The following is a 23,360-nucleotide window of genomic DNA, read 5'->3' on the forward strand; positions in this document are numbered from 1 at the left end:
TAATAAAAATATCCTTGGACATTTTACACTGCGCCTCTAGTCCCAAACTAAGCAAAACTTGTATTATGGGTACTAGACAACGGATATAAACATACTTAAATGTTATATCGGTTGTCTTTTTTTTTTGTAAATACAGACTTATTATACATAGAAAACACCCAGTCCAATACAAACAAATATGTTCATTCATGCACACAAATGTTTGTACTGTGCGGGAATCGAACCCGCTACCTCCGGAATAGTAGTCCGTTTCGAACCACTACACCAAACGGCCGACAAAGCAACAGAAATGGCAACTTCGTCATGCTTTACATACAACCCTATAGCAAGTAGCAGAGCTATTCGAAAATGGATACTGGCAAAGTAGATTTCATTCGTGGTCATTATGATACATTCCAGCTTGCATATAATCGATCAATTTGTTCTTTTTCAATAATTCATGGAGTTAACATTACAATGTAAATAATCGAGTTTAATGTTTGTGGTTGAGTGTGTTCCATTCCTTCATAAAAAACAAGATTTTTTAAAATGTTTATTGTAGTAGGTATATTTGGTTATTTATGTTGCCAGACTCCTAAAATATGTACTCGTAGTGCTCAGTTCGTACAAGTATTGATTGATCGGTGTACAGTTTACGCTATTTACTCGTACGAGACCCATTATTTAATTTATGGTAGTTCGCTCTAGTTAGTCATATCCTATCATTATTGTATATAGCAAAAGCAGTTTGCAGTTACAGTGGTGTTATTTAAAGGAAAATACCTAAGAAAAGACTCATTCCTTCCTACAGAAGCTAGCTACTGAAATAAGATCGTTTAGAACAATATTTTTACAGTCGGAAAGCTCTGATAGTTTCCTATTGTAGGTATGGATTGAAGCTTAAAAATACGATAATTTACATAAAATAGTTTATTGTATAGATTTTAACATACAGATTTAAGGTTTCGTAACTATTTACGCAACAATAATTCTCTTTAATACAACATGATCAACGCATAACAAAAGTTTTCAATAAAAGACTATAAAAATGTGTGGGTCCGAGGTGTATTACATAGATGCCTTGGCGGCTTGGATAGCCTCTCTGGAGATGATGACTCTTTGGATTTGGGAGGTGCCTTCGTAGATTTGGTAGATCTTGGCGTCCCTCATAAGCTTCTCGACGGGGTATTCGGTGTTGAATCCGTTGCCGCCGAATATCTGGACGGCGTCGGTGGCGGCCTTGTTAGCCACCTCTGACGCGTGAAGCTTGGCGACCGATGCGATGGTAGTATTCTTTTGCCCTGGAGAAAAGGAAAAAATGGTAAAGTATTGGTCATTTCTATTGTAGTCACTAATAAAAATAGCCAGTTCCCATCCAGTCACACTGTAACATGTAACAATGTGACTCGTTGGGAAAAAAATCCACACTGGACTCGTTTAACGTGATGTTTAGTATGGAAATAACGTTTAAAAATACCTAGTCTTTATCGGTGTACCGATACTGTACCAATTCTATCGTGAAGAGAAACAGTAACTTATTGAGTAACGTTACTTACTAGTTGGCGCCACTATCTTAGTCACTAGCGACATAACTCTATAGTGGCGCCAATAGAACGTAATACTGCAATGTTCTGTCGCCAGAGTGCAGCACTAGCGCAAAGAGTTTTTTTTACAATTACAACTGTCTGCCAAAATGTGAATAAAATTGCAAAGAAGAACTTGAGTTTAAAATGGTTAAGACGGTACATATTTTAATACAACAGATAATTTATTACAAAATAAAACAAGAAGTAAAATAGTGACTGCTTTTTTTTCTGTTTGCTAGTGCTAGTTATACTAGCGCCCTCTGCAGGTAGCGGCCAGCATGAAGGCCGCTCTTAGGTGGTGCTTGACTCTTTATTTATAGCCACTGATCATTCATCACGTGCACTCTCCGTGGTCCGCATTCTGCCAGGCCATAGTATACTGGCCAGGCCGATTCACGCGGTCTTCACTAAGGGCCACGGCCTGGTGGTGCATGGTGGGACCGAGGGTCCTGCTGTGGCTACTGAGGGTTCTCACCGTGGTCCACCATCCAGGCAGCCTTCTGCCAGGCGAGGCGCGCGGTCTCGACGCCGGTGGCCATGTCTGCCAGCATGAAGGCACGCCCTGGTGGAGCGAGGGTCTCCTGCTGTGGCTACTGAGGGTTCTCACCGTGGTCCACCATCCAGGCAGCCTTCTGCCAGGCGAGGCGCGCGGTCTCGACGCCGGTGGCCATGTCTGCCAGCATGAAGGCACGCCCTGGTGGAGCGAGGGTCTCCTGCTGTGGCTACTGAGGGTTCTCACCGTGGTCCACCATCCAGGCAGCCTTCTGCCAGGCGAGGCGCGCGGTCTCGACGCCGGTGGCCATGTCTGCCAGCATGAAGGCACGCCCTGGTGGAGCGAGGGTCTCCTGCTGTGGCTACTGAGGGTTCTCACCGTGGTCCACCATCCAGGCAGCCTTCTGCCAGGCGAGGCGCGCGGTCTCGACGCCGGTGGCCATGTCTGCCAGCATGAAGGCACGCCCTGGTGGAGCGAGGGTCTCCTGCTGTGGCTACTGAGGGTTCTCACCGTGGTCCACCATCCAGGCAGCCTTCTGCCAGGCGAGGCGCGCGGTCTCGACGCCGGTGGCCATGTCTGCCAGCATGAAGGCACGCCCTGGTGGAGCGAGGGTCTCCTGCTGTGGCTACTGAGGGTTCTCACCGTGGTCCACCATCCAGGCAGCCTTCTGCCAGGCGAGGCGCGCGGTCTCGACGCCGGTGGCCATGTCTGCCAGCATGAAGGCACGCCCTGGTGGAGCGAGGGTCTCCTGCTGTGGCTACTGAGGGTTCTCACCGTGGTCCACCATCCAGGCAGCCTTCTGCCAGGCGAGGCGCGCGGTCTCGACGCCGGTGGCCATGTCTGCCAGCATGAAGGCCACGCCCTGGTGGTACGCGATGGGCACGCCGAATGTCTTGCGCTCAAGCGAGTACTTCGTGGCCTCGTAGAGAGCGCGGTTGGCTAAGCCGGTGGCTCCTGCTGCTACCTGGAATACAGAATAATAGGGAATGTGGTTACTTAAATGAATATCATAAGTATTTATAAATAATTTATTTAAAGCCTATCTGTAAAAAAGTATGTATTGAAATATGTAAGACTAGAAATAAAAACGATACATTTGTTCCAACTTTGTGTGAAGCTGAGCGGGTCATTTAGGTCATAGGTCATTTTAAATTTACTATTTATTTCTACTTTATGTATGTATACAATGACAGAACCATCCAGTCAACCGTATACCTACGGTAGGTTGTAGCTTAGAAACTTACATTATTTCATCCATTTTACGAGTACTTTATCCTTAACACTCGACTGCTGACAGCAAGGCAAGGCAAGGACAAAACAAAATCAGTCTTATTAACAGTAAACTTGAATGCACTTCACACTATTGATTGTTTACAAAACCTTTATAAAATATACCATGTGTGTTAAGTAGGCACATAGACAAATCGACGTTGAAGTGACATACCTCCTAACTGCATTAATTTTTTTGGTTTACTGAAGGTACAAAAAAATACGTAAATATTACTTGCGCATATGCTTCAACGTCGAAATGCACATTGGACCTGCATATGCTCCAACTAGGTCAGATAGGGTCGTAACTAATGTAATTTTATTTCACCTATCTCGTCGTACTTTTGTTTTGACTCGCAACTCGCTGCGTGACGTATTAAGGCTGATTTACACGTGTTAAGTAGGTAACTTTTTAACTAAGTCTATGTCAAAACGTATTGATGTAGTCAAGCTTTTGTTTTCTATGAAACTGCTTGTCAAAACGTGTCAAGTGACAAGAATCACCCAGCAAATTACCAGAAGAATTAAGTTAAAATTCAGTTAAATACTTAATGCGTGTAAATCAGCATAAGAGTAGGCGCACACCGTTGATTTTTCGTCGACCGATAGTTTAGTCGGGCAGTTGATCAGTATGGGCATATATGGGAGTGCGCACACTATGCCGATTCGATTTGGCCGATTCTTCTACAATTTAGAGTAAGCCCACACCGTTGATTTTTCGTCGGCCGATAGTTTAATCGGGCAGTTGATCAGTACGGGCATGAATGGGAGTGCGCACACTACGCCGATTCGATTTGGCCGATTCTTCATACAATTTAAAATCGGGCACAACTATCGACCAACTAAAAATCAACGGTGTGCGCCTACTCTTAAAATCGGGCACAACTATCGGCCAACTAAAAATCAACGGTGTGCGCATACTCTAAGATGCTTCAAAGGAACTTAAAGTGCGTAAAACACACTTGAAGTACGTAAAATAGGTTTAATATAGCTCCTATTTTTATTTACCTAATCCAAATATTTTAAAATACCTAATCCAAATACCTATTCCTAATATTTAGCAACGAGCGCGAGCGGGTTATACTTCCAGACAGCTGTGGCTCTCGCTCGCTTCTGACACTCTTAGAAATGTGGCAGTAGCGCGCGACAGCCACCGCACGGTGATCAATAATGAGATATTAGGTGGATAATATTCAAATTTGACATTGTGAGGGTAGTTAAAACAAATCATCGCGATGTGATTGCGGGTACTTACCTCATATTTTTGTTGAATATGAACGGTTAAAGGTAAGTCATTACTGAGATATCAGCTAGTAAATGCAGTGCTCTCGCTAATTTGTACTGATTTGTTCTATTTACTTCCTGTTTTCGCGCACAGTTATCTGTTTGGTTTGACTTATACAATGCATTATTGCGTATTATGAAATATGGTGCACATTAATGAAGGTATATACTTCATTTTCTATAACAGGGTCATTCCATGACAAATGTTACCGAGGGTGAAAAACTAAATATGTTCTTTTCGCATAAAATCTGATGAATTTTGAAAGTAAACATTCCAAATTATAATGTGCAACAAAAAAAATCTGAAAGAAACAAGTAATTTTTAAGTTATTAGTCTTCAAAGTCTATACTTAAGTCAACTGTCTGAATGATCATTTTCTCTTTAATTATTGGTAATACGATTTAAAAAAAACTATCAATCTGTGAAACGTTTTGCCGCTATATGATTCGAGGGTATTTATCATAGTATTGGTAGATAGCGTCATAGTCCCAAAAAAATGGATAATCATCAAGTTTTAAGTGTGTTTTCTTGTTACTTCGGCGATGTAACACCCGAAACAGAAAAACAGGTATTTGTTTTATTATTGTACCTTACACATGGATTAGGGTAACAATATTTGGTAAAAGTAAGGTCATGGTAGTAATGATTTCAAATACTAACTAATATCTGAGCATGATACTAATTTAGTATGTTTCTTTCTTGATTAAAAACTGTAACACCCGAAACGTTTCGGGTATTACATTTTTATTTATATGTCGATAATGTGTGTATATTGCTTGGAGAAGTGAAAAAGTATTACTGTAAGGGTCCTTTGACCTCCCACTAGCGCTGGCATCGGAAAAGGAGTCATATTTCTCAATTTAAGACTTTTTTGAAATGTCGACTTAACACTAAAATTAAGGTATTGCTAAAAAGTGTCGATGTTTGACATTTCCAATAAATATCGTAATTAGAAATTAAAGTAATGCTATTTCAAGCCAAAAACAATAGAAAAAGCTANAGTACAGTCGTACCTGTGTTAAATTAATAGGCTAAATTTATGTATCAGGATTCAGGATTACGGGCTAATTTGATATTTTCATAAATTAACGAAAAAATATTAATAAAGGTAACCTGGTTTAAATAAATTAAATGAAACCATCAATCGAGCTAGTAGGATTTATTTTATTATTCATCAATAATCAAATTCAGAACTTGAATATTCAACTGCAATGTCTGCTCATGAACGCTTCAAACTCGGTACTTCTTTCCCAATTCCATAAAATTCAAAACTGAGAAAGTGACAAAAAACTTTAAAATAGGTAGTTGAAACAAACTACAGCTAATTTTCATAGTAGACTGTACTATACGATAAACATGTCAGTCAATTTGACAACCTTTGTCGGAAACATTATTCAATGAAAATATTGTCCGAACCCTTGGTATTTCTCTTCGACAAATACATTAACACATTGTGAACCACTTTTCTTTCACGACTATAAAAATATTTTAGCAATTTAATTCACAAAATCAATTGCACACATTTAAAATAAAGTTTGTTTACACTTTGACAGCAATACACTGACATGCAAGGTGACATGTTAATGAAGTTTTCAGTAACTGTTGCCATTAAAAGAAATTAGTACCATTAGTTTTCCGCAACATGGCGAGGGTTTTTATGTTCCTGGTCAGGCTATAACTACTCGTAAGAAAAGTGTTATTAGTACTAATTTTATTAAATCGGACATCTAAATTTAGATCTTTCGCTTTGACTCTACATATTTTAAGGGACACTACTTCAACTAAGTGTTGTGTTTTAAACATAGGTAGTAAAAACTAGTGCTTTTTACCCGTGACTTCATTAGATAAATTTCAAAGCACTTATGTACCTACTTAATTAACCAAAAATAAAATAAATTATTTTGTATTTAAGATATAACACTTAATATTAGGTAATCCATTAGTTATGTCATAATTATTAGCAATTTTACTCAGGCATCTCTTTCCCACTGGGCACTTTGGGCACGTGCCCAGGGCCCCGCGACTGAGGGGGCCCCCGTCTGCTCGAAAGACCTTTCTCCTGTTAGGATTATATTATCTTNTTATTGATCACTGTGCATCGGTGGCTGTGGTCGGTGGTCCATTTGCGCCGAGCCTAAGGCCTCAGCCTCGAACTTAGCGGGCAGCGGGGCGGGAGCGGCGGCGGCGCTGGAGCGGGGCGGGCAACGCAGACCCGTTCTCGAAACAAGCGGGCAGCTCGCGCGGCGCTTTAGCGGCGAAGTGTTGTGTTCGGGGTTGTTTTGTCGAGATATTTGTTTTTATTCGCAAACGAAATGTCTGAACAACGGCGACAATTTTATTTCGATTCAAATTTATTCCTAACGCTCGATTTATTGTGGGCAAAAGAAGGAATGCGCTCTGCCCGCTCGTTGCCCGCTCCCTCGCCGCCGCCCGCTCGTTGCCCGCTGCCGCCCCGCTGCCGCGCCGCTGTTTTCGAGAACCGGTCTATTTGATTTTACGCATAAGATCCTGCCGCTCCCGCGCCGCCGCCGCCGCCGCCCCGCTGCCCGCTAAGTTCGAGGCTGAGGCCTTAAGCTCACTCGCCTTCGTGATTTGCAACAACTAGGTATAATGAAAACATCAATAAACTTTACTTATTTTACTACATCGAAATGGTATTCATGTTTAGCAGTATAAGGCATGTATTTGACCGTATTCTCACTTGATGTTGAGTAAGATACAGTCTAGGATGGAACACTTGCTCTGTAAATGCCACGTGTAAGTACCTTATACCCTACATATGGTACTTGCCACCTACACAACAAAAAGTAAAAACATTTCCTGTACTGCTTCTGCATTATAATATTGCGTCAATTGTAGTAGACAATACAATCTGCTAACAACAAATAACCAGGGTCACTAAGTTCGAACACCGCATAAATTAAAATTGATTATTTTTGGGTTTTATACAAATGTTTCTCGTCCATTGGACCAATCGATGCGACTTTTCATGAGGTCACCTATTATACCAGAGGCAAATGAAGGATATTTTATTCTACACTCTTCACGCTGGCCAGAAAGGTTGAGGATGGTTCATATAATATTAGTTTATTTGTCGTCTTTTGCGACATCCAGCAATATTAGAAAAGTAATAAAGCATTGTAATAGCTAACTTACCGGTGGCCTGGTTTTGTCGAAGGCTCCCATAGCGATTTTGAAACCTGCGCCCTCTCCAATGAGTACATTTTCCTTTGGGATGCGAACATCTTCAAAAGTGATGCCGCGAGTGTCGGATGCGCGCTGGCCCATATTTTGTTCCTGTAAAGAAATATCGATGAAACTAGACATGCTACCAGTAAATTTGTGCACATTCCAAATACATATAGCTTGTCCTACCACCACTTCGGGACAACATTGTTCTCAATGTGTATGTGAGAAGTGGTGGAACAGAGTCATCTTTTTAGTACCAGTATAACCAGTTATAGAACTGCGTCCAGAAGAGGAATCAAATTAAATCAACGTCGAAAGAAAAATGTAATACCTACTCCCAAAGTTCGTATTCATGATATCTTTGTATGTAGCTAGCCTCTCGCTAAGATAGACGAATAGATAGATTAGATAGACGAATAGATAGAGACATGGAAAAAGTGTTATGCAGGGATTCCGTAATCCTAGGTCTCGATAAAATCATTAATCGATTTTAGTCAATATTAAGTACATCTGAAACAGGGTTGAAAAAATGATGACTTTTTTATTAAACAAAAGAATTCCATCTGTTATTTTTAAATCACGATTTTATTTATTTATAACTATAGATTTTTTATAGGTTTTGCGTTTCTTTAGTTTTTCTTGCGGAAAACATTTTTATTTGCGTAAAATTGATGTATGATGTATACATACAGCTGGCAACATCTCATCATTTCATACTTTAACACCAAATATTAAAATTAATAATGATAAACATTGTTTTGGAACATTACAGTTGATTGTATCGGTCATTTATTTAAATCAGTGATTTTTATTTAAAAAATCATGCAATAAAAATGGTGATTTAAATCATGCAACCCTGATCTGAAATAATAGCGTAGCATAATAAGTTTTTTCTATATGAATTGGCTTACCTTGCGGCCGGGGGTGACTCCAGGCCAGTCGCGCTCTACGATGAAACCGGTGAACGCCTTGCTGGCTGGGCACTTGGGATCGGGGTTGGTGCGAGCCAACACGAAGTACCTGGAGACAAATCATCATTACATGGTATATAACAAAGTCGCTTTTCGCTGGCTTTCCCTATGTATGCTTATATCTTTAAAACTACGCAACAGGGGGCCTACTCCGAAACTCTGTTTACGTAGTTCCGGGTCTGCTGTCTCCTTCGCTCATGCTGGCATCTCCCTTTGTGTGAGAAGGATGGCAACATTCGACACACACAGAGCTCGTAAAGCACTTTCAGGTTCAGTAACCAGTTTTTTAATTTCAACAAAACAGTGTTTGATAAGTCGACTGAGTCATGAATCATGATGTGTGAATCTTTTATTTTTCGAATTAGAACACTTTTTGATAAACTTACATCGAAAATAGGTAAACAACGGAGCTAAATACAAAGTGGTTAGATTATTTTATACATTACAATTTTTATTATTATAAATTAATAACTGGAAACGAAGTCCATAAAGACGTCTATTTTTGGTCTACTCATAATACCAAGTTTTACGAATATGTAAATTACCAAATGTATGGAAGAATTTTCGGATAGATCCCGTTTATTCTGTAACCTGTTATTGGTACCATTTGAGAGAGCTCGTGAAGCACTTTAAACCGATTTGATGAAATTCAGCATAGAGATAGTTTGAGTCCCGGTAAAGAACATAGGATAGTTTTTATCCCAGTTTTGAAACAGAGACGCGCGCGATATTTTTTTCTGTGACAGACAGAATACCACGCGAGCGAAGCGGCGGGCGGAAAGCTAGTCTATTATAAAATGAGATTGACAGATTTATTTACCAGTTGGCGACGCCTCCGTTGGTGATCCACATCTTCTGGCCGTTCAGGATCCATTCGTCGCCCTTCTTCTCCGCCTTGGTCTTAATTCCCGCGACGTCAGAGCCCGCACCGGGTTCTGTGACGCCATAGGCCTGTAAAATTGATATAGTAACTTTTATTTTAGCCTTGGAGCTTAAGTTAAATTCGGTGTCTGATCCATTACTTCGAGATAAGCACTTTATATGAACTTTGAAACGCTTAATGGAATTCTTGCGCAGTTTGCAATCAATTTAGTGAATTCTGGCTCTCTATCTCCAGAATGTGCCGTCTTTTTAGTCTTCGCATAGCTTCTGAGATACCTAGTGCAGCAGAGTAAGGTGGAAGTGGTTAGTCGGTCTGAGTTTGTTTAAAAAAAAAGTCATTAAATTGTTTTTTTAGTACATACAGCTAGTAGTGGCTCGTCAATCAGTCTGCCGAGGTATTTCTTCTGCTGCTCCTTGTTGCCGGCGATGATGACGGGAGTTTGCTAGAACACAGAAACATTTTAATCTTCCAATACAACGAGAAGAACAGGCAACACATCAAGCTAAAATCGCTTGTTCCCAACGAGTCACTCTGAAACGAGTAACACTGTTACTCAAAAAATCTATGCAGTCACACTGTTACTGGTTCACACTTATAAAGATTCCGTTATAAAGAAATAATGTACAAATTACATTTAAAATCAAAATACCTACATACTTAAGTAACCTACACCTTAAGTAAGAAAATAAACGCTACAGTGTGAATGACGATGTTACTGGATGGGATTATTTTTTCAACGAGTTAACAGTGTTACTCGTTAGAAAGAAAGAAAGAAAAAATGTTTATTCAGTATCATCATTTACGGTGTGACTCATTGGGAACGAGCGCTATGTATTTGCAATAGGTGTTATTTTGCAAAAAAAAAGTTTGATGTGCTGACGATATATTTAAAATTTACTTTGATATACAATCCAATATGCAGGATGTCTAATAAAAACTACGTGTTGTTCAATCTACATACATAAACTGCAAAAAGGTTTACCCTTTGATCTATACATACATCCTGTTGTATAATGTAACAAAAGTAAATTTTAAAACAAGTCATTGTTACAAAAACATAGATGAGAGACAAACATGCTTATAGGCATAAAGCTGTAGAATACAAGCAGTATCGTCACACTGAATACCTTCTGTAGAGTGTAGACTAGTTAAAGCAGTGTAGAGTACTTCGTGATGATCAATAAGGTGTGTAAGTTTAATATAAGTAAGTATAGTTTAATATTATAACCTACCTAACTTTGTAAAACTTAACATTATAAACATTAATAAATTGAAATAAATACACAAAGAAATTACCTAAATTATTCAATGAAATAAATAGATACTTAAACATACGAATAGTATTTCATAATATTATGTAAGAAGCGTATAAAACTGTGTTTTAATTGTTTATGAATACCTACCAAACGCTACAGTGATGACTTGGCACGTATTTTTATTGTTTTTGAGTTCAATAGTAAACAAGTCGAGAGACAAAACGATCATTACTTAACTTTTTGAGGTCAGAACAAGATGATTTTTAACTATTGTAGCTACTTGAAATAAGTTTAGTAAGTTAAGATAAATAGAAGTCATAATTTGAAAATCAATGACAGTCATAGATTATATCATTAAAAATTAAAATTGATATTGTGAAAAACAGACAGTTTAGACGCCTATGTTTTGGTTTTGGGGTTTACCTCCGGCATATCGAATAACAAATTATCGAAAATCAAAATATCGAACACGTTTCGTCGAACGATCAAAATATCGAATGATTAAAATATCGAAAGTCAATCTTATGTTGCATAGGAAGATGGAGGTAAGGGTTCCTTGTTGACTATGGCACCCTTAAGTGGGAAATAAAAAAATGTGTATATGAAATGTTTTATTTACATTTTACATTAATCATATGAAATTTAATTAACGTCTCTACATTGATTTTAGTAGGTAGTAGGTAAAACTAAAACTTTTAATTTCTGTAAAATGTATGTCAGTATTTGAAGTTTTGTTGTCATATTCATTTGTAAGGAATAGGATGCATGTTGTTAGGTTACAATTTAACCCTTAAGTTTACGTGCTACACAATTTTATTTGTGAAATCTCAATTGTAATCTGTATTGCGTCTTTAATAAATAAATAAATATAGTGTAGCTCAAAGGCTAGGGTAGGGAAGCAGAATCTCATGCAATTTTATTGTTCATGCAAAGAGCCCTACAAAGCCAGAAGTTAGTTTAACCAACCTGAACGGTTATGCGCTAAATCAACTGAGAAACGTGAAATCATAACCCTAGATGCTTTTCGGCCCGCGCTAAGCTCCATATCAAAGAATCAGGCACACAAACAAACATGCCAGTACTACTACAATCGCATTGGTATTAACTTCAACTACTGGATTAATAAACAAGCAAGCTATTTTAAAGTGGCTTAAAAAAGCAAGCGATTTTAAAAGGTGGCTTAGTACAAAATCAACAAGATACTACTACTACTAAGAGAAAACTAAATTGATAGCGAAACTTTCGTGTCAGAAACCCTTGCTTTCAATGCATAACACTCACACCGAGTCCGCTAGCCTCCAGGGCTGTCATGATGCCCGTACATCCGAAAGCAATCTCCTCAGCGACCATACACCCGTCAAACACGCCCAACTCCATACCGCCTACAAAAAATAACCACCAGTCAATATTTCGACTGACTATGCATTTTTTAAATGAATATTAGCAATTTGTAAATACATACAAATTACTTATAATAATCCCGTTAACCTCTCGTGGTAAGTTAAATATGCTTGTCTTACGAGTGGATTCACCACAATAGTCGAGCGGCAGCTGGGTTCACACCCGCGTTCCTCGGATCACGAGTCGACCAGTCCGACCCATTCACCGTTCGGATATCGTGACATTGTATGGCGATTAGAGATGAAACGGATATCCGGTAACTATCCGGTAGGCCGGATATCCGGCCTAAATTTACTATCCGGCCGGATACCGGATAGTAACTCACTATCCGGCCGGATACCGGATATTAAAAAAACTACGACAATTGCCTATTAATAAAATTAAATACATTAATCTTTGAGGTAAACATCAATAAAATGGGTTATAATAATGACGGCTTTTATTTAAAGTCCAAAAAGTTACAAAAAGCCATATTAACCTCGTAAGCCCGGATGTGCCTCAGAAGGAACTGAAACTTTGTAGTCAGTAACGCCGAGACATTTTCGGAGGTGATTTCGAAGTATCGCCGGATGTGCCATCAGAGGAACTAAAACTTTAGCTATAAATTTAAGTTCAAAAATTCGCGCCTATCGAAAGAAAAGAGTGATAGTCTATGGCTTAAAGGATTCAAAATCAGGTATCCGAACTTATTAATATAAAAAAAACAAAATGTCACTGTCAAATTATCATTTTTCTTTGACAAGGTGGTTCGTCCGAGAAGACATGATGTGCGATTAATTTTTTTTCTTCACGTAAACGTAGTTTAATTGCAAAACTGACCAGTATAATTTAAGTTAAAATACTGCTAAACAAGCAAAAAAATTATTTTTCCCAATTTGAAGTAGTTTTGTAAGATTTTTTTTCGTTTGAAAATAAAAGTTCTTTGCAAGGAACATTCGGTCTTGATGGTGAAAGTTTTATTTTTGTATATTTTTTCTATTGAGATGGGATTGAGTATTGGACTTTTAAAATTATGATATGATTGAGAATATTTACCATGAGAACGTTCTGATTTTTAGTTTAGTAAATATTATAATTAACATGAATATTCACTTTACTTCTTGTACATTTTAACCTATCATTAGTGTATGTTATAAAACCGATAGTACTTTTAAAAGTACTAATTATGAAACATTAAATAAAATTAAAACCGTTGTTCCTTTTCAGTTACATTTATTAATATCGTTATTGTATCTTTATGTAGTATTAATTTATTAAGAAGGTTACATTTATGTTTTACTTTAAAGTATAAAATACAATTTATTTACTTTTCCTTTTTAAAGTCTGTAATACCGAATGTTCTTTTAAGAGAAAACATTTTTTTATTATTTTTCACCTAAAATAAGCTCTATGCACTATTATATAGGGCCCCTGAAAATATGAATGCAAAAGAAATTCTCTAACATAGAAATTTTTTTACTCGAAGTGCTCGGCGTTTACTACTTCAAATTATTCGTTCTTCTGAAAGCACATTCGGCGATACTTAGAAGTCGACACAATTTACTCTTCGGTCTTACGAGGTTAAGGCCTTTAAAAAAACTAATTTCTTTTTCTCGAGCTATTCACTCTAATGACGAATACATAACAAATGAACTTTGTTACTATGCGTCTTAATTGAATAGCGTTATTGGTACTATCGTTCTATTCATGAATAAGTAAATAAATAAAAAGAAAATTTATCTGTTAAGTCGAAATGATGCCAAATAAAATAGATTAAAAAAATTGCTTATTTTATTTATAGTTTCGATATGTCTGTCTGTCTGTCTGTCCGAGGTTTTGCTTAGAAACTATTGGCACTAGGGAGCTGTAATTTTGTAGAGGTATTTTATTTTATTTAGGATAACAAACAATTGTACAATTCAGATATGCAGTAAAGTTATACATAGACATTTAGTTATTGTACAACAAAAAAAAAATTTAGGCATGTATATTCATTACGACAAAACGGTAAAATAAAATTTTGAAAAAAAATTTTTTTAGGGTAGCTCGGGTAGCTCCCCTACTTGTAAAGTGGGGATGAATTTTTCATTTTCTACCCCATCGTGTGGGGTATCGTTGGAGGTCTTTTAAAATGGCTTAGGGGTTGCTAAAACTATTTTTCCATTTAGGGATCTATGTATTTGCAAATTATTAAAGTTTAAAGTGCCAATTTTTGTTCGAGCGCGTAGAGCGTCCCCCCCCCCTCCCTCTTAAAACTAAAGTGTTGGCTTGAAAAATCTGTAAAAATTTGTAATAATACTGCTTATTATGAACTTTCAAGAAAAACTATAACGGTTAAGATAATAATAATAATAATAAGCCCCGCAGGGCAGCTTTGTGGCGAGCTGTTGGTGAGTAGCGACACCACGGGGCCAGTTGTTAATCCGAGTGCTCCCGAGAGTCGGTCAAGACCCTCGTCTTCGGCTTGCCGATGTGGAAACCGAGAGGGTCTGCAGGACTTTCACCTCTGGCTTGCCTTAACCGGCCGGCCAGAGTGGAGTCGCTAGAGCTATATGCTCCAGGGGTGGAAGTGTTAAAGGGCATAACGCCGCGAGTAACTCCGGAGAAAGCGCAGCACACCTCTCTACACCCCTGAGCTGGTAGACGCCAATGTTGCCCCTCAGTCCGGTCTATACGACCCATGACGCCAGGGGGGGCCCATTTAGTCGCTGGCTAGTCACCGCCTGCCATTTTTTCAGTCCGAGACTATGAACCAGGCAGGTGACCCGTAGTCTCCATCCATAGCCCAGTAACCAGTCCATCCATCCTTCATCCATAACCCTAGTCCATTCTCCAATAACTGCAATAGCTCCTGTGCACAGGCTGGGGATGGTCTCTGGCTACATCCCATGATATAGTCAGAGACTAGATCCAGCATGTGCACCACTTTCACTTTTGTCGATTATTTTGCGCTTAAAACGGCCTCTACGTGTTGGATCTGTATCCCCACGCAAGCCTTATAAAGGACCGGGCCACTTTTGACCCGTGAGCTCCAAAGCGTACAAACATAATAATAATAATATCGTTTATTTCACATAGTTATTTAACTCGGGTATTATAAAATTTCTTAACTAGTAAAAATTCCTTAGAAGAAAATATTAAAAGTGACTTAGGATGAAGTAATTGCTTGCTTCTGAAATATATTATGTTAACGACGGACAACTACGGAACCCTACACTGCGCGTGGCACGACTCACACTTGGCCAATTTTTATTGTCTGATCATCTGATGTTATGATGCAGATTACATATAAACTAATTTAATTTTTGCCATTCAATCACACACTCACGATGGCAACCAAAATCTCCCGAATTGATCTGCCCCCTGACAAGTGGCAAAATTTGACATTCTATTCGGACTGATTCGATTTTCGAAAAGTGTGACTAGTCTAGTCTACTAATAGACCCACCGATCGCGTTCGAAGCACCTGTGCGGCGCTAAACTCGTCTCGACACGAGACAGTGGGCCAACTATCCGGCCGCCGGATATCCGGCTATCCGGCCTAGTAGCTGGCCGGATATCCGGTATCCGGTATCCGGCCAAACAACTATCCGTTTCATCTCTAATGGCGATGGTCTATAGTCAGGGCGTATTTGGAGGTATCCACAATTGTCGATATTTTTATTAAAGTTTTGACACACGCTAAAAATGCACAAATGCCTACCACCCAAAAACTTGGATGGAAGCGTCCTATAAATTGAGCTGATATTGAAAACTGAAAAGTCATGACGAAGACCAAAAGTATACCTTATTTCTCTACTCTAGAGAGACAATTTACCTCTCTTGACCATTATAGGCCGAACTTTACAGAACCAAGTGTAGTCAAATATCCCCGAGGTGAGAATTTAGGGGCACTTCACAAACAGTAGCCATAAGTATTATCTTAACTATCAATTGCAACTACAATTCCTAAAAAGAACACTAGTCTAGTAAGTTTAAAAAAAGAAATAGATTTAAAATTTTCAGTATTCCTCCTTCTGCCAGCCCGATGGACAGATGGTCGTATTTGTTTAGGGAAACCATTAGTTGCAGGTCGCCATGCATGACATAATTTTTGCTGAAAGGTTAGTTACCTATGGTGAATTAGCACCCAAAAGCGATAAAATAATGGCTTGACATGCTACTGCGTGTCTAGATATGTACTAGCTATAACGCCATATAATACATGTATTTTATTCCAGTCGTATGTAACAGTTCTGTTGTATAGAATCATATGTATTTTATAATGAAACCAATTCATAAAAATAAGTCGTGACTGGTATTTGTTTATACATTTCAAAATTTACAAGAATGAATGAACGCACATAATTAAATACACAGTATCCCCAAAAATATGCACATTTTAAATAAATCAAACACCCGTACAACAATGTGAATAAGAATAATGAAATACAACCCAGTGAGTGTTACCTACTCGTTTGCCGATTAACATTCGCTGAAAATAATACATAATATCCATTATCATGGTAATTGATGAATCTTATTGATTTGCATGTAAATTATATGAGAATATTTAAATAATTTGAAGTGGTTGTAATTCAACTTTTTGTATTCAGGATGGAGGTGGCACGAGTAAACTGTTGATAGGTTTCGGGAAAATAATTATAGCCCAATTCCTAAGGCAGCGGCTAATAATAGGTAATATACATTGAATACGATTGTTTTGAATAAGGCTAAGAATTTACAGAGTTTAATCAGCGTTAATAGGCTAGCGACAGCAGAAATCGGCTTAAGCGGCGTGCTTTGTTTTTCGCGGTTTATTCGCATCTGTTCACCTGGGCGATTAATTCCTAGGTGAACAAAGGCACACCAGGTGAAATGTTTCCGAGGTGAAATTAGGACACTAAAAAATCCACTATGTTCACCAAGGTTAACAAAGTGGAATAAACCCCTAGTCACGCGTGCTGCGTTTTTCGCGGTTTTTTAACCTACGCTGAAGATTTAACGAAAAGTAAAAAAACATATTATGCATTTTAATAAATAGTCTACACATAATAAGAATATAAGTAAATTTAATACTTTTTGGTAATCAAAATTTGATAATAACTGTATTTAGTCGTGATATTTATACAGTACTTAAAATTTTATGTAATATAAAGAAATGACAAAACGAAGTACCCGCCACCTGCCAGACATTTTAGATTATTAATAAATAAACTATACAAAAATCCATTTTTTAAACAGTAAGTAGATAAACGTATAAATAATAATAATGTATGTTTAGCAATACAAGGCTTCTAAAACATACACGTAAAATGCCAAGATGGACCTGTACCTGTCTGGCAGTGGAAAGTTCAGAGAACAGACATACATAACAGGCCAAAAGACATAAACCAATTACGGCACATACATTGATATTTTTTGTAGGTACTTTTTTAGTACGTTATGATGAAATGGACATGAGAAAATATGATTTCTTAGTTAAATAACAGCGTCCAATTGATATTTTTATTATGCCCGTATCATATCCGTACCACATTGAGTTTATACGGTACCTAATCAAAGGACCCCCTTTATAACTGTATCACTACATGAACTCACTCCAAGACCGGTTCCCCCGACTGCCGTAGTGATACCGGAACAACCGAATGCCATTTCTTCTGCTATGAGGCACTCATCGAAGACGCCGAAATTGCCTATACCACCTGAAATAGCTTTGGACTTAGAAACAATCATAAAATGTAGGCGATTAGGTGCAGCGCATGCGCCAACACACAACATACGCCTAAACCCTCAAGAAAATTAAATGTTTCAATGAGTAATATTACCCAAATACATGGAAGTTTTTTCATTTTTCAATGGAGGTATTTTAGAATTCATTTATAAAGATGGCGTCTCACAGAGGTTATGAACCTGATGTTAAAATTAAAACTAAAATATGTCAGTCTTGTTGAGAAAATACTGAATTTTCTGCTACATCAGGTGATTTCTAAATCAAATTAATGTTTTAGACATTAAATAGTATGTAGTAGTGTATGTAAAGATACAGATAAACCTATCAATATTTAATCGATAACGTTGCTACTTTGATAATATCAATTCCGACCAATACCCATCCGTAATCCGTTTGAGGTGACAGAAATATCAGAGCCAAGATCTGTGGCGCGACCGAAATGTTTGTGTACTTACACATCCTAAATCTATAAATTTCTGTTTTCAAGCCTGCTAGAGTTCGTTGAACATGTTTCTTCTACTATTGGAAATCTATACTAATATTATAAATGCGAAAGTAACTCTATCTGTCTGTCTCTCTTTCACGCTTAAACCACTGAACCGATTTTTATGAAATTTGGCATAGAGATAGTTTGAGTCCATACATACAGACATAGGATAGTTTTTATCCCGGTTTTTGAAACAGGGACGCGCGCGATAAAGTTTTTCTGTGGCAGACAAAATTCCACGCGGGCGAAGCCGCGGGCGGAAAGCTTGTAAGTAATAATCATGTACCTATCTGTACCTATGCATACAATAAAACTAGAATTTATTATTATCTAGTCTATCTAGCATAGAACCGCTTCTCCTCCACCAAGAGTAAGGCATTCGCTTAGCAAAGCCAGTACCTAATTCAAGGGAAGGTATAATAGTAATAATAGACCACAAAAAACCACCTGTGCACCTTGTAGGGGAATAATTACTGAAAAAATCCAAAAATGTCAGTAGGCAAGCGACCATTACCCGATTGATTGGTTCCCAAAATGACCGTCTGAATTTAACTGCAAGTTTTAAATGCTTACAATACAGTGTGAGTCACGTTAAAGTGTACCTATATATGAAAATATAGGAAACTATACCTATTTTTATCGACAAAAAAGAGGTCAAAAAATTTTTGAGATTTTTTTTAAATTTTTTATTTAATTTTTTTTCTTCCAACTACTTATTGTAAAGAAAACGTAATGGCTTTTAACTAAGCGGTATATCCTGATAAAATAAAAACAGTGATAATGCTAAATAACAGGCGATACTAAAAAAATACATAAAATACACAAAAAAGGTCAACAAATAATAAAAAATGATACTTTTTGAAAAAAAAACTGCTTTTAAATTCGTGTTTTTTTTGGTTATTTGATAAATTTCTCCAAAAAATGCCCCTATAACAGGTGGTTTTTATTACTTTGTATTATTCTCTATCGTATTACCTTCGTAAAACCAAAAATCGCATATCTCTTTTTTGTCGATAAAAATAGGTCTAGTTTCATCTATTTTCATAATTATGTACACTTTAACGTGACTCACACTGTATATTAAATTACATTTTTGTTACTCATAAGAACTAATTATTAACTATTGTTTAGGTACACAATTGTTGCTTGCTTTTTTTCAAAAAGCTTTGTCCATTACATAAAATTTACGAACAAGACACCTAACCTAAGGTACTACGTTAAATCTTTTATAAGGTTTAAGTATTTTTTACGAAATCTAATTGTTATTCCAATACGCAATTTTTTTGGATTTTTTAATTTCGAAAACGGTCATTTTGTGAATCGTTTATACCTTTTATTTAATTTTATGGACCTAGAATTTATTTTATGGTCACCATTACCTACAGGTTTCATGAGCAGAGGAGTCCTTAAGAGATGATGAGTGGTTATAATATGTATAAACATAATAGTTTGTTTCACAATATTCATTATCAAAACCAAGAAGCGAATAAACTGTAATTTTAAATATGTACAACTATTGAAGCTTTCACGCTGCATAATTAAAGCAAAACTGTCTACCATGAAACCTTAACTGATATCAGTTATAGCATGGGTATTTTATCTTCAACTAGTAGGTATGGCAGCCATAATAGATTCTAGATGCCTATCTGCAGTGCTCACAGCCACTTCTGTTATGTAAATCGCTGCCATCATGCCGGAACAACCGTACGCAATTTCTTCGCAGACAAGGCAAGCTTCAGAAACGCCTAGATTCAAACCCCCTGCGAAATCATTATTACCTATTCATGACTGACCTTTGGATTTGTAGTACATCATCGTTTACCTGCCTATTATCTTTCGCGACCTTTGTAACGATCGTTATCGGGAGCGGCCTAAGTTGTTTACTTCATTCTAGTTGCGATAAAGTTTAATGTTAGGTATAATTATGATTGACAACTATAGAAGAAGATGTACTATGACAAGCGGTATTTGATTTTACATAGATAATTTAGACGACTGGCCAAACACTTGCCAGTCAATTTAGATGTGCATCATAGTTATTAACAAAAATATCAAAACAGACACTAATGGTCCATCCATATACATATACATCATAATATGTACCACACAAAATTAAAAAGTTATAAAAGGAAAATTAGTCTTTAAAATTATGTAGTTAATGCATCTTCCCTTTGATAGATAAATAACATTTAACGCAAACTGTAAAGAAAGTTTGATAATCTAATTGGGATTTCTTATCAAAGCCACTCCTTGTGCCTACTTACAACTTAGAGTTAAAGATAATTATGATTACATTACCGCAATGTTCAGGAATGTGTCCATTCATAAGGCCGACTTCCCACGCCTTCTTGACGATCGGCCAGGGGTATTCTCCTGACTTGTCATATTGAGCAGCCACTGGCATAATTTCTTCTTTTGTGAACTTTCTGGCCAGGTCTTGAAGAGCCTTTTGCTCATCGCTAAGCTCTATTTAAGAAAACATTTTATTCGTTTTGAAAAAAAATTTAATAAGTAGGTAAATAAGAAATATTCAGTACAATAAAGAAAATGTATAAAATAGAATGATTTAATATTACATACCAAAGCAAAGTCCTGTTGTAGGTATTGGTTTCGCAGAAGCAACTGGTGTTGTTGTAGATATAGACCTGAATATAGGTCTGGTGGCACGTGCGATCTTAAAATGAAGATAATTGATTAAGTTTACATCACCAATATGCTCCGGAAAAAAAGAACATGAAAAACTAAAATAAACATAAAGAATGTACACAGGAATGCAGGAATATAAACAAAAGACAACATAGTTTAATTTGTTTCTTAAATTAACAGCTTAATTGAGTAGGTAGTACATCAGCAAAGTCAGCTGTATGCAAAATTTTTAGAATCTATTAATGCTAGTCATAATTGAGTTGTGAATATTCTACTAGTGGAATATTGAATCATCCAATGAAGGTAGAAGGAACCTACCCACAAAATAACAGGCGAATTTAAATATTATTTTTAAAGAAATGGTAGTTCATTGAGTTTCCATTTAGACAATTTTCAATAGCTTTGCAAGGAAGTGTTTATGTTACGGTCAAAATGATAAATGTGAAAATTATGAATAATCGCCGGTTATTATGAATAATTACCGCATGATTTGGTAAATGTGATTAATATGAGGTCATTTATGTGTGTATAAAACTAAATAGGCGGCTTAGGGGTGGCCCAAGGGCCACCCCCGCCGCACCTTAACCTATTTTTCACTTTAAATCAAAACATTATGTTATAGGCATCATGGAAAAGTAATATTATGCAAGAAACACTCCAAACTTATTATGCCAAATTATATTAATATATGATATCAAAACGTTCAAAAGTTTGGCTGTACAGGAGCACGTACACAAGATGTTGTTCTCTTTTATGAAATTTGTTAGTACTAAGCTTGAATTATTAAATAATCACTGTTAAATGTGATTCATTTATCACTTTTACCGCGACTGTCGGTAATTATTCATAATAACCGGTTATTATTAATAATTTTCAATTTATCACATTAACCGTAACATTAACATAAAATTCTATTTTCAAAATGAAAAATTAAAATGACAATCGCAATTGCATGAACTTTGGACTTTGACGGCTAAGTGCGAATTAACATATAATGTAGCACTAAATTAAATTGTATGTGATTAATTTGGTGTTTTACATATCCGTGAGGTAAGACAACTATTCGAAAATCTTTCATATACCTACTCAAGTGAGAGAAATAAAATTTTAGCAATTTATAAAATAATTAAACACTTACTTGAACGATTGGATTCATTTTCTAATTTTTTATTCGCAAATTGAAAATTTTATTTAGATAATTTTACAGCAAGGACTTTGAACCCAGCAATAACAACGCCAACAGGTTTAGATTCGCAAATTATCTGTGTGGCCACACAGACATCCACTCAAAGACAGAAACAATTTTGTGTTGCCCTGTCTGTTTATTGTTGAGCAGGCAGCAGGCCACTCTATTCCTTTATCAGAGAGGCCACCACACACTTCATTGCGTGTGCTCTAGTAGTTGAAAAATACCGATATTCATTATCGATAGTGTTTATTTGATATTATTTTTTTAATTAATACTAATGTTTTATATTATTTACTATACATATTTAATAACTAGTAACTGTTATCTTACTAATTATAAAAAATATTGATAAAACAATAAAACAAAACTGTGAAAAAATGAACAAATAAAATAAAAACAAGACAACTAATGTAGTTTTCACAAATGCAGTCGGAGGTAGGGTTGAGCCGGACATGTTTCTGTCTTGTCCGGTCCATCCAATAATATTGTCTTGTCCGGCTTTTTATGTGGCTGTCGCGTCAGTGCAGTTGGAAGTCGAGCCAAAGACACTCATCACCCCTCGTGATATGTCCGGCTTTTAGGGCCAAATGAAGCACAGAGTCCGGCTTTTGTGTTTTTGCACCTAGCAGCCCTAGTCGGAGGCATCAATGACCAATTCTTTTATCTATATATATAAAAATGAAACCCGTTTCGCGTTGTCACGGCATCACGTGTGAACGGCTGAACCGATTTCGATAATTCTTTTTTTTAAATGTTTGTGGAAGTCCAAGGATGGTTCTTACGGAAAAAAATATTAAGAAAATCTCTACGCTAAGGCGGTACGAAGTTCGCCGGGTCAGCTAGTTGGTGATATATTTCAAGTATTTGTAGCCTCCGACTGTATTTGTGAACACTAAGTGGTCTTGTTTTTATCTTTAAGTTCATTTTTACGCAATTGGGTTTTTTGTTTTTTTCAACAATAATTTTATTTTATGCTTGTCATGTGGATTAAGTGTGCTCACTAGAAGCAACATGGTACCTAACTAGGCTTTTTG

The 23,360-nt window shown here is 37.0% G+C and overlaps 1 protein-coding gene across 2 annotated transcripts; it reads right to left on the reverse strand.

Moving 5' to 3' along the window:
* Positions 1 to 1,015: 1,015 nt before the first annotated feature.
* Positions 1,016 to 22,478, reverse strand: Mcad (Medium-chain acyl-CoA dehydrogenase). Of its 2 annotated transcripts, none has more exons than XM_028306506.1 (10): positions 22,276 to 22,478; positions 21,072 to 21,165; positions 20,790 to 20,957; positions 12,193 to 12,293; positions 10,017 to 10,097; positions 9,593 to 9,723; positions 8,713 to 8,821; positions 7,769 to 7,909; positions 2,833 to 3,022; positions 1,016 to 1,280 (listed from the first exon to the last, which is right to left on the reverse strand). In XM_028306506.1, exons 1-10 carry the CDS (start codon positions 22,291 to 22,293, stop codon positions 1,048 to 1,050), a joined length of 1,266 nt encoding a protein of 421 aa, XP_028162307.1. In that variant the 5' UTR covers positions 22,294 to 22,478; the 3' UTR covers positions 1,016 to 1,047. The 2 variants fall into 2 exon arrangements, with proteins under 2 accessions (XP_028162307.1, XP_028162301.1); XM_028306500.1 differs by lacking the exon at positions 12,193 to 12,293 and adding an exon at positions 17,872 to 17,975.
* Positions 22,479 to 23,360: the final 882 nt, after the last annotated feature.

The sequence above is a fragment of the Ostrinia furnacalis genome, unplaced genomic scaffold, assembly GCF_004193835.3.
Source record: "Ostrinia furnacalis isolate ACB-3 unplaced genomic scaffold, ASM419383v2 OfSCF0188, whole genome shotgun sequence".
In the NCBI taxonomy this organism is placed as follows: domain Eukaryota; kingdom Metazoa; phylum Arthropoda; class Insecta; order Lepidoptera; family Crambidae; genus Ostrinia; species Ostrinia furnacalis.

Coding starts and splice junctions, on each gene's coding strand:
- Mcad (XM_028306500.1), bottom strand. Junction 20,958..21,071: donor TACAACAGGACTTTGCTTTG/GTATGTAATATT, acceptor TTTCTTAAATAG/AGCTTAGCGATGAGCAAAAG. Junction 9,724..10,016: donor TTGACGAGCCACTACTAGCT/GTATGTACTAAA, acceptor TCAATTTTACAG/GCCTATGGCGTCACAGAACC.